Source organism: Dama dama, chromosome 6 (assembly GCF_033118175.1).
Source record: "Dama dama isolate Ldn47 chromosome 6, ASM3311817v1, whole genome shotgun sequence".
Lineage (NCBI taxonomy): Eukaryota > Metazoa > Chordata > Mammalia > Artiodactyla > Cervidae > Dama > Dama dama.
The window spans coordinates 2164222-2175239 of record NC_083686.1 but is presented as its reverse complement, the minus strand read 5'-3'; the positions used below and the strand labels follow the sequence as shown (position 1 = coordinate 2175239).

The 11018-nt window shown below is 65.9% G+C and overlaps 1 protein-coding gene across 1 annotated transcript in view; it reads right to left on the bottom strand.

Moving 5' to 3' along the window:
- Window positions 1-1471: 1471 nt before the first annotated feature.
- HTT (huntingtin) overlaps window positions 1472-11018 on the bottom strand; it is a 127945-nt gene continuing 118398 nt past the window's right edge. Inside the window, exons 60-67 of the mRNA XM_061145410.1 lie at window positions 9937-10092; window positions 8748-8938; window positions 8391-8505; window positions 8055-8268; window positions 7675-7780; window positions 6079-6241; window positions 5818-5978; window positions 1472-5064 (exon numbers count right to left, since the gene is read on the bottom strand). Coding sequence (XP_061001393.1) covers window positions 4851-5064; window positions 5818-5978; window positions 6079-6241; window positions 7675-7780; window positions 8055-8268; window positions 8391-8505; window positions 8748-8938; window positions 9937-10092 — 1320 coding nt within the window. The 3' untranslated portion in view covers window positions 1472-4850. The remainder of the gene's footprint in view (window positions 5065-5817; window positions 5979-6078; window positions 6242-7674; window positions 7781-8054; window positions 8269-8390; window positions 8506-8747; window positions 8939-9936; window positions 10093-11018) is intronic.

The window sequence follows — 11018 nt, the reverse complement described above, 5'->3', positions numbered from 1 at the left end:
CGTCCTACCCCATGTGTGCGGGAGCCCAGACCCTTAACTCTCTGTCCTCAGCGGGCACGCCCGACCCTGAGTCGAGAGCTCCACCACACGGGGTCACCCATGCCCTGAGCGCCCCAGAGCCAGGATGAGTGGAGGCCCCGCCGGCGGTTCGTCTGCTCACAGCCTGGGACAGAGGCTTGGCAACGCCTGCCCCAGAGGACATGGCTGCGACGGGGGGACTGCATCTGGGTGGCCCCCCGGGTTCCTGCTCGGAAGGTCAGTGGGGATGGGCCATCCTGAGCGAGAGGCCAGACTGCGAGGCCCCCAGGCTCATGGGGACCCCAGGCACCTCCGTGGTTGGCCAGGAGCCTTGGTGACTCCACAAAGCCAGCCCACCTCTGTGCCTGCGGGCCCCTGGCAGGATGCCCCATCCAGCGGTGCCCGGGCTGCCCTGAGCGCGACGTGGGACCAAGAACCCCCGGGGCCCAGAGGGGCTCACAGGTTCAGGTCAGGAAGTGGGGGGTGGGCTGCCCTCTGCCAAGGACATCTGTGCTGGGCAGCTGGAGGGTGAGTGAGACACCGTCGCTTCCTTCCAGGGTGTCTGGGGCCCTCATCTAAACACGGAGGCAGGGCATGGCCCCCCAGACTGCGGGGGGGTGCTGCCCCTCCCAAGGGGAGGCTGCCGGGGCCTGCAGCGTGTCAGGGGAGATGGGCCTGGGGACATGAGCTGACCTCTTCCCACACGCAAAGCGGGTGCACACACACCTGCGTGGCCCGGCCACCAGAACAAGCAGCCAGACCCTCTCCGAGTAGGTTCCTGCAGCACCACGAGGGCAGCGCCCACACGTGCTGTGACCAGGGCAGAGGCCAGGCTTCCTAAGCCCGCTGGCCATCTCTCCAGGCACCCACTGTGGTCGGACTGGGGGCCGCCCACTCCCGCCAACGCCCTGGGACCAGGGAGGCCTTCAGCAGACTCTGTGGAGCACCGCCCCGGGGAGTCCACGACCCAGGGTCTCTGCCTCCGCAGGTTGGTGGGCAAGCACCGTGGCACAGAGCGGAGTAACCCCTCACAGCCAGCGCTCCCTTGGCGCCCATGCAGCTGAGTGGAGAGGATTCCCGGAAGAGCTGGCATTTCGGGCGGGAAGGACATACCAGCCCAGATGGACAGGGCAGCCTCACCACTTGGTCCCAGGGCATGCGGGCCAGTGGCCAATGGGGCGAAAGGGGCAGCGGGGCCATCAGGGGCTCCAAGGTCAGGTCACGGGCCCTGCGTGAGCCCCCAGGACCTGTGCCCACTGTGACCACCCCTCCTGCCTGGGGCCGGGGGTGAAACCGCATGGCCCCCGCGGGGACTTGACATCACCACCGCCGCCTCGGGCACTGGCGGGGGGTCACCCCCGTCCCCTGAGTCCCACGGCACTGGCTCTTGCTGGTGTGGTCTGCTGGCCCCTGGGTGAGGTTCCCCATAAGCAAAGCAGGCCTCACACGGTAGTTCACCTTTTTTATCCTTTTAATTCATATGTACAATATTTGTAATGGTTTAAAAAATTAAAATATACACCTCATGTCAGACCTTCGCTCTCCTCTCACAGACAGGCCTGGGCCAGGCTCCGGGACGCACCCATCACAGCCCTGCGGGCACACAGCGGGGACTGCAGCGGCGGACAGCGTGAGCTCAAATCCCCCCAAAGGACGGTCAGCCGTGGAGCGTGCTCAGAGCCCAGCCCACCAAGGCAGGTCCATGATGCCACAGTCCTCCAGGCCAGCGGCCACCCGGATACAGCAGGACGCCTGCAGCGACCGTCCAGGGCCAGGGGCTCCACAAGCACTCAGGGGGAGGGGGCTCCTTCGGCGGCACGACTGAGTGCCACACGCACAGTCCCCTCCGTGGTCACCCCCGCCTGACCCCGCCCCCCCAGCTCCCCCGCGGAGCCCAGGCCTGTGGCACCAGGCAGCGGGGGGGCGGCCCCCTCCAGGTGAGGCCACCCCAAGCTCTCTGGGGAGCGTCAGTGGCCTTCGAGGTGGTTGTCACACCCCCACCATCACTCCAGCGTGCAGGATCACCGAGCATCACCCTGTTTCGGGCACAGAGCAGAGGGGGACAAAAGGCAAAGCAAGCTCGTGTGCCGGGAAGAGACGGCCGCGGCGCCGCGAGGGGGCGAATCCACTCTGCCGGACCACACAGGAGCCACCTGCTGCCCGGCCTGGAGGGGCTCCCCGACGACCGCGGGCCGCCCCGCTGACCCGCGTGGGGAGCTGTCTGCACCCGCAGGCTCGGCAGTGACGCCCGGCCACGAGGGGGGCTGGGTGCCCGGGGAGTCCCAGAGCCATCCTCACCTCCCGAGAGGACGCGTGTGCTGCAGGAGGGCGAGGGGACAGCGGGGAGGGCACCCAGAAATGCCCCCTCCCCTGCCCAGCTCAGCGGGGCCGCAACAGGACACACAGACAGCACGACACACGAGTGCCTTGCCCACCAACTACCCTGGTTTCGCTCAAATCTTCCCTGCGTCACCAGCGGGAAAACAAACCCCGTCCTCCCCATCCCCTAACGACCCTCTCAACACAGTCTGGGGTGGCAAGGTGACTGCTGCCGGACACAGACTTTACTCAGGTTGGTCCCTTCTGCAGACAGCTGACGAGGGGGCCCACCTCCTCAGTGGGACTTTGATGAGCAAGCCCATCCCACCCTCAGATGTCTCAGGCACGCAGCCAACCCCACGGGGCAGGTCTGAGAAAGGTGGGCTTCTGCAGAGACCTGCCGGCCGCCCTCAGAGACCCTGACGGAGACACAGGTGCACGCCCACACACACGTACACTCCTCCACGGATGGAGTGACCTTCCCGAGCACTCACATGCTCCCGGAGGGCATGTCAGCGCGTCTCTGGGTGGCACCAATAGCCAGAGCTGGCTGCAGCCCGTCGCGCACCGACGGTCACGTGGGAACCAGGGCGGGCCCCTGCTCAGCTGGGCCCAGCGCTCTGACTCCGGAGGGGACCAGCCCTGGCTTCACACTCACAGTGTTCTAACAAGTGCAAACACCTAAGCGCGGACAACACGGGCCTGAGACATGTCTACCTCGGAGCTGCCGAAGGGACCCTGGGGTGAGGGCAACGGTTCTAGAGCTTTCCCGTGTTCACAGTCACTCCGGCAGGCGTGTGGCTGCAAAGGCCAGGGTGAGCCCAAGCGAGAGGCAGGAGGGCGGGGATGTCACTTCTCCTACAGAGTCACAGTCCTGCCCTCAAGGCCCTGGCTCTGACTTCTGACCCGTGTCCACCGCTCACACCGCCAGGCCCTCTGGAGGGGTGCCTGGGTGCCAAGGGCAGGTCTGAAGAGGGGCTCCCTGCACACTCTGACCCTGGCTGGCCCCCAACGCATGGCTCCGGGGGTGGGGGGCCTGCAGGCGGTGTGTGCCACAGGTGGTGTGTTGTACAGACACGTGAGGGTGCACCCAAGCCTCTTGCCCCTATAGACCCTGGATGACGGCGGCAGGTCATCCCCACTTGCCGAGGAGACACCCAACCTGATGCACCTGAGGTCCTGACCAAGCTGGGTGGCGTGCCACTGACCAGAGGCCCTGCGGCCCTGGGGCCCTGTAGAGCTGCCCGGAAGGGCTCTGCCAGCCCCACAGCACGCGCACTCCACTGACAGGCCTCGTGGGCGTGGGATGACAGGGCTGCTCTGGGTCCAGAAAAGAGCTGGGTCAGGGCCAGGACCTGGGGTGGGAGTGGCGGCTGTGCCCGGCGCCCCCTGCCCAGCACTGGCCCTGTGGGCACAGACCTGCGCTCTCCTGAGCTGGAAGGAGGCCCCGCCGATGGACCAAGATGGGCGAGGCGGTGCTGGGGCCTTCCGCGACCAGCCACCGGGATACCGAGCTCTGCTCCTGACACGTCAAGCTGCCATGCCCTTGGGGCTGCCGGCCAGCCAGTGGCTGGGCCCACGATGCAGGAGGGGCACGGGCCTGGACGCCGACACCTGCCAGCCAGCCCCGGGCAGGCCAGAGCCCAGGTCAGGGCAGGCGCGGGGGGCCGGCCTGGCTGGCTAACTGCCCACAAGCTGCCTGTCACCACCAGAGAGCTGCCTGTGCTCAGAGCCGACCACCCACAGCCAGGACAGCCAGGCCGGCACCTTCCCCGCCCTCAGCAGGGCAAGGGCTCCTGACTGGATGCCAGCGCTGCCCTGAACGCTAAACAGGAGCTCATAACAGAGAGCAGCATGGCGTGGGCCTGGCGTTAGTGGAGGGGGCTGTCAGACAGCGAGCCCTGCAGGGGTGGGGGGACAAACCCCGTCCACCTGCTTGGAGGCCGTGACATGCAGCGCTGACCTGGCGATGCACAGACTGTACACGGGCATAGAAAGTTACCTTAAAATTAATCTCTTTACTGATAGAATTAAACTTTAAATCCTGAGAAGACAACGACGGGGAGGACAGCGCAAGCTGTCACGCTCCCAGCCCCCCCGCCTGGCCAGACCCGGCATGCGTGCCCTGCAGGAGCCCAAGACACCCCAGGACCCCGCGCCTCAGAGCCCGTGGCGTCCCCTCCCGCCTGTGGGACAGCAGAGGGCTGATGGCTCGCCGGCAAGAGCAGAGGAATCCTGCCCCCCAGGCGGGAGCAGCTGGGACCTGGTGACGGCCGAGGGCGGGACAGAGGAGCACATCAACACCCAGGCGGCTGGCTTCCACACCAGCTCCAGCGCGAGGCCCGCCACAGCAGCTCCTGCCCCGAGAGGGCTCAGGCTCAACCCCAAACGTTACTGTGCGTGCCCTGCGTGCAGCCTCGCCACCACGTGGCGGGAAGCCCGTGCCGCCCGCTGCCTGGCACAGGCCGGGCCTTGCAGTCCAGGGGCCACCTCGTCGCCAGCCACGTGGGTGCTCAGCACGCAGCGGCCTTGTGGACGCTCCGCAGACACGCCAGCAGGCGGTGGTATGGGTTTCCGGGCGCAGCGACCACCTCGAACACAGACTGGAAGGCCCTGCGGTCAAGCTCCTCTTCTATCTGGTGTCGGTAGAAGTCCGCGGCCACCAGGCAGAAGAGGCTCACGTCCACCTGCTCCAGCTTGCCCATCCGGCTCACGACGTGCGGGAGGCTAGCCGGCCAGTCAAGGGCACAAGGCGGCAAGCTCGGGGAGACCTGCTCCTGTCCTCCCAGGGGTTCCTGCCTCCCCTGGGGCTCCGGCCCCGACACAGGCCTGTGGACAGCGGGGGGCGCCGGGAGGTTCCCCTAAGCTATAGGAGCAGCCGCCTCCCGCCTGTGTCCAGCCTCTCCAGCCAGAGGCTCCGCCTGGGAAGCCGGAGCGCCCTCCCCGCGGGGCCGCCCCTCGCGCCGCGCTTACCTGGCCTGGCTCCCACACACCCAGCACAGAACCATGCCGCCTGCCCAGGCCACTCTCAGCACCGGGACGGCTGTCTGCTCCGAGGCCCTGCGGTCTGTCTGGGGAAGGCTGACGGGAGGGGCCGTCCCCTTTTGGCAGCCAGCATCTCGGGGGTGGGAACTGGATCTTCACTGACTTCAGCATTTACCCAGGAGGGTGAGACACAGCACGTGACAAGGGCTAATGAGAAGCAGCATGAGCGACCCGCCCAGCTGCACGGACCCGCAGGCAGACGTGGGGGGTCCTCTGGGGGCCTCCCCGCTCCACGGGGAGCCCTGCTCGGCACAGGGAACACACGGGCTCCTGTTTCCTGGTCCGTGACTCACTCTCTTGGGGCTTAGAAAAAATGTCACCCGGACACCTGGGCTTCCTACAGAACTCAGGCTTCCAAAACACTGATGGAAATGTCAAGCAGGATGCTGATGGGACGGCAGGGCTGCCCCGGGGCCCAGGACCAGGCAAGGATACATCGCCGAGACCCACGGGCTGGTGGACGCACTGACGAAGAAGCAGGAGAGACTCCACATGGCCATGGCAACCGGGCTCCGCTGTGTAAAGTTGGACAGGGACAGCATGACCCAGTCGCGCACCATGGACGACTGCCCCGCGCCGTGCAGCGTCTGGAACACCTGCGAGGAGGCCGCGGGCCCGAGAACGCCCTGTCAGCGCTGGCAGGGGAGGAGCTGGGGGCCCGGTGCCTTCCCTGGGCGCCCCGCCCCGGCCCCTCACCTGGTACACGACAGTGGCCATGAACTGCGGGTATGGCTGCTGGCTGGACAGGAACTCGCCGATGACCTTGTTCATGACGTCCTGGGGTGGGAAGAAGTCATCCAGGAACTGGGGGAGGACACGTGCCACCACGCGGGCTTCACAGGGGAACCCCTTCCGGATCCTGTGGTGGTGCAGGGGGGAGCCCGGTTCAGAGCCCGTCCCACCCACGCTCCCCAGCCCTGAGGCTCCCGACCCAGCCGGCGTCCTGAAGTAACAGCACGGATGGCTGGGGCAGTGACATCACAGCACAGCCTCTCGTGACAGACCCACGTCCTCGTGAGGCCCTCAGGTGCGTGCGCACCCCTGCCAGGCCCCCTCCTCGCCAGCCCTGCCCCAGCGCCCCCGGCTGCCTGCCCTCAGCACACCGCGGCTGGGCCCTTGCACAGGGTCCTCCCAGAGCCAATGGGCAGCCAGCCGGCTACTCGGGCTACTGGCCATCAGCACACCTCCGCCGCCAGCCCTCCACGTCCATGTGTTCCGGGTGCAAGCCCCACCTGCAGGAAGCTGAGTGCACGCAGGCCTCAGGGGTACGGAGGCGGGCCCCCTGAAGCAGCACACACGAGGGGCTTGCACGTCAGCAGACTCTGGAGCCCGTGGGGGTGGGCTCCCCAGAACCAATCAAAAAGCCGTGTATGACTGAAAAGCACCAGAAGGGACCTGGAAACCGCCCGGGTGAGCCAGCTCCGCCTGCCTGCAGATGCCAGCCACGACCCACAGACGCGAAACCCACACAGGAGAGTCGGCGTCGTCAACCCAGAGTCCCCCATGCACAAGCGCGCAGTCAGGCTGAATGCTGGCCCTGCCTCGGTGGACGCGCTCATCTCGCAGAAAGACGGGCGCAAGCCCCCGTGCCTCACGGGGCCCTGAGCATGAGCGTGGCGCCCTGCCTGCCTCCACGGGCTTGGTGGGGTGAGCGCGGGACTGCGGACGCTCACGGAAACAGGTGACGTGGGCACAGCCTGTACGCCCAGCTCTCCAGAGTGCCTCACCGGGCCAGAGAGAACCTGGAGAACGTTCTGCGGAGTGTGCTCTCGTGAGCACCCGGGTGGCCGCCTGCTGACCGAGCTGACCAGAGCTGAGGGGCGCGGAGCAGAGCCAGCTGCCCCAAGGCCACAGACACAGGCTGAGGCCCGAGGCAGGGCCGGACGAGGCCCCCACCCCGTCCTGGACACACAAGTGGAGGCAGGCCTTGATCCCAGGCTCTCAAGGATGCTGCCTGCTGGCAAGGATGTCCGAGGGCCACAAGAGCAGCCCGCTTTTCACAAGAGCAGCCTCCCCCCAAGCCGCTGCTGGCGCGGCCCCCAGGCCCTTCTCTACATGGTGGCAGCTCGGACAGCCACTTCCGTCCCCGAGAAGGCTCCAGGCCGTCTCCTCACAGGACCCCGACACTGCCACAGTGCCCCTCGCCATCAGGACCTGGGTCAGCGCTCGGGACAGCCCTGGGGCCTTCCGCGTCCAAACCCGGGCGCAGGGTGCTGGGACTGAGCGTGGCGTGGAGCCAGGGCAGGAGCAGGAAGCAGGCTGCTGGCTGCGGGCAGGTGGGCTCGCGCTCACCTGTCAAAGAGGACGGACACGCGCTCCATCGCCACGATCACGGACTCGCTGTCGGGGGCGGCGGGGCTGGGCTCGGACGTTCGGCCCGGACTGACTTTCTCCTTCCCTGGAACAGAGCCGTTTCGTGCCGCTGGTTTGTAAAACTGGACGGTTCTGGGAAGGGGGCCTGGCGCTCACACAGGAGTTTACTGAACTCCTACCGATGGTCTGACAATGGGAGGGGGGGCGGGGGCCCAGGCCCCAGGGCCCAGCCGAGACCCACAGGGCACAGGGGTCAGTCTGAGAGCCGCTCTGTGGCCCAGAGAACTGGAGCCGCCTCCAGAAGCCGTGCGCCTGCAGCTCAGCGGTGCACGCGTGCCGGGCCGGGGCGCCCTACTCACCTGTATACATGCAGGTGAGCATGAGACCCAGGGCCGCCATGGCGCGGTGCGGGCTGTGCACGTTCACCCGGTCCACGCTCAGCTTGACCAGGGACTCCGCGTCCAGGCGGGACAGCTGCTCGGACAGCAGGAGGCGCTCCAGGCCCCTCAGGACGCAGTGGTAGACAACGGACGGGGTGGCCTCCTCACTTCCGGACAGCATCACCCCACACAGCTGTGCCCGGGGAAGGCTTCCAGTCAAAGGGCCGCTCTGGGCCTCCGGGCGCCCCGCCTCCTCCCAGGCGGGAGCCTCTGCCGGCCCAGCGCCCCTCGCGGAGCCAGGCCAGGCCGGCTCACCTGTATGATGGAGGCCGAGAACTCGGGCCCCACGTCCAGCGGGTAGTTCTCGATCAGGTAGAAGGCTGTGGCGCACATCACCAGCACGTGCTGCTGGCTGTGGACGTTCACGCAGCTGAAACCGAGACGTCGGCCAGGATAAGTGACACGGCCGCTGCGCTGTCTGCTGGCCCCGCGCACTGTCCTCCAGTCCCTGTGAGGGTGGCTACGTGGGCCCCTGCTGGCGCTGCCGCCGGGGTCTGCTGCACGCGCGGAAACAGTGCGCGCACTTCTCACAGGCACCCCCACCCCCCGCCCCCGCCCCGCCGGACAAACCCGGGCGGGAGACCGCGGCGGGGGCCGGCCATGCCCACTCACTGGGCTCGGCCCTGGAGGTTGGAGAGGAGGTAGTCGCTGACGACAGGGACGAGCTGCTTGGCGGTGTCGTCCAGGAGGTCGCACTCCAGCACGTACAGGACGCCGTGCAGGGCGCCCAGCGTGCTGGGCAGGTGGCTGCTCCTGAGCGCGCTCTCCAGCAGCCGGCTCACCGGTTCCGCCACGGCCTTGTCCTGCACACAAGCACGGTGGGCTGGGCCGGCCACACACAGCCCGGGCGGGCCGGGGGGGGGCGGCACCCAGGGAGGCTGGCCTCATGCTGCGGGGTGCCTGCGTGTGGGTCTGGGATGTCGCGGGGGCCCCAAGCGCCCCCACGGATGGGGGCTCCCTGCCGTGTCTGTGCTCACACCCTTCTCCTGGGACTGAGTTTGGTGTGTGCGTGCATGGGGCCCTCCGGGCCGGCCCCGGGAAGAACCCAGCGCTGAGTCTGTGAGCGACTTCCGGGGGACAGACCACCCTGCCCAGGGACAAGCAAGCACTGCTGGCCGAGGGCCTTGTCTCACTCTGCAAAAGCCTCAGAGGCTGTCTGGCCCTGCGACTACCCCCCCAGCCCCCGGGGAACTCTGCCCTGTGGTCCAGACAACGCTGACACTGCAGAGGACTCCCCTCCTCCCACCCACACGCAAGGTCGCCAACCTCCAGCAGGGCCCTTGGGGGCAGCTTTCACAACCTGGGGAAGTCTGAAGAAAAGTGGGCTTGAGAACTCCAGGGCTGGGCCGCGTGGGAACAGCCACAGAGGACAGGGTCCCATCCCGAGGGGCCTGCATCCCTGTCCTGAGGGAACCAACGCTGTCCTCCACACCAGCAGAGTTCACCCCAGGCTGGCCTGTGTAAGCCTCTTCTTGAAAACATTACTCATTCCATTTACAGACAACACAGCTTTAGCCTCGGGGATCCAGGCCTGAGCACAATTACCGTGCGAATAAGCCCAGCAGCGAAACTTCCCGCAGAGACAAAAGGGCCCCTCAGCCCGGAGTCTGGTGCCTCCACCTCCGGCGCCACACCCAGAGGGCCACGGCAAGGGCGGGAGGACTTGGCCTTGACCCCCACAGGCACAGCCGAGCCCCTGGCGGAGGCGCCCTGCCACCTCAGGAACCAGGGCCTCGGGAGCCCCACCGGAGGCTCGGCTGGCACCCCCACTCCACAGCGCCGTGGGGCGCCCTGCGCTCACCATCCCGAGGACAGCGGCCGCCTTGCAGGTGGCGGGCACCAGGTACTGGAGAAGGATCTCGTCTTCCTGGGGGTGCACCTTCCGCAGCTCCGTCAGCGTCAGGTACATCATCTCAAACTGGTTGCGCTCCGTGAACAAGTCCGAGACTACGAGGAGCTGGAGGCGGACACGTGGACGGGAGGGGGCAGGTCACTCTGGGTCCCAAACCCTGGAGCCAAACCTGCACTGGAGCCTGGGCCCAGGAGGGAAGGGTGCCCGCCATCTCCCTGGGGCCCCACACGCTGCAGCCACTGCCAGCCCAGCTCCCAAAGCCGCGAAGGAGGAACGGGTGACTGGCTCAGAAGTCAGTGCTTTGGCCATGATTCCTTCTGTCTCCCCACAGTGCCCGGTTTCTCACATTACATCTGAAGACAGGCTCTGACCAGGTGGAAGACCCTGATCACCGGGAGTGTCGGAGGTGGGGGCTGGCTGGTCTTCAGGGGCCCCTGGCAGCTGAACAACTCAGCCAGCAGGACTTCAGGCCACCCGTGGAGGCACCCATGCCTCTTGGGGTCATGAGGTCAAATATGTTTTTTTAACAGTGCTGACCCGACCTGGCCCTCTCTCCTGTGCCCTCCCACTGGCACGGTGGTATTTTCCAGAAGTTACCGGAAGTTGACTGAACACACAGGAGGCATGAGAACCCAGGGATTGCTGATGAGCCAGACGGTAGATGCAAAGTAACTAAAAACTTTATATTATCATGGCTATTTTTAAACAATTATTTTTTTTGTCATGCCACGTGGTTTGTGGGATCAAATCTGGGCCCACAGCAGTAGAAGTGCTGCGTCCTACCCACTGGACCACCAAGAATTTCTAGTAACTTGTGTTTTTTAAGATCTTTAGTATTCCTTGTAGTTTGTTGACTTTTTTGATAAGTCAATTTGCAACTTACATTACAAATTAAAAATGAGGTTCTTAAAAATATCGACTTGACCAAATACGAAACAATCTAGAAACCTTTAAAGGAATACTGAGAAAAACAGGCTTCAAAAAATAGTCATTACGGAAAGGAGACGCCTTCCGGTAAACAGAACAGAAGC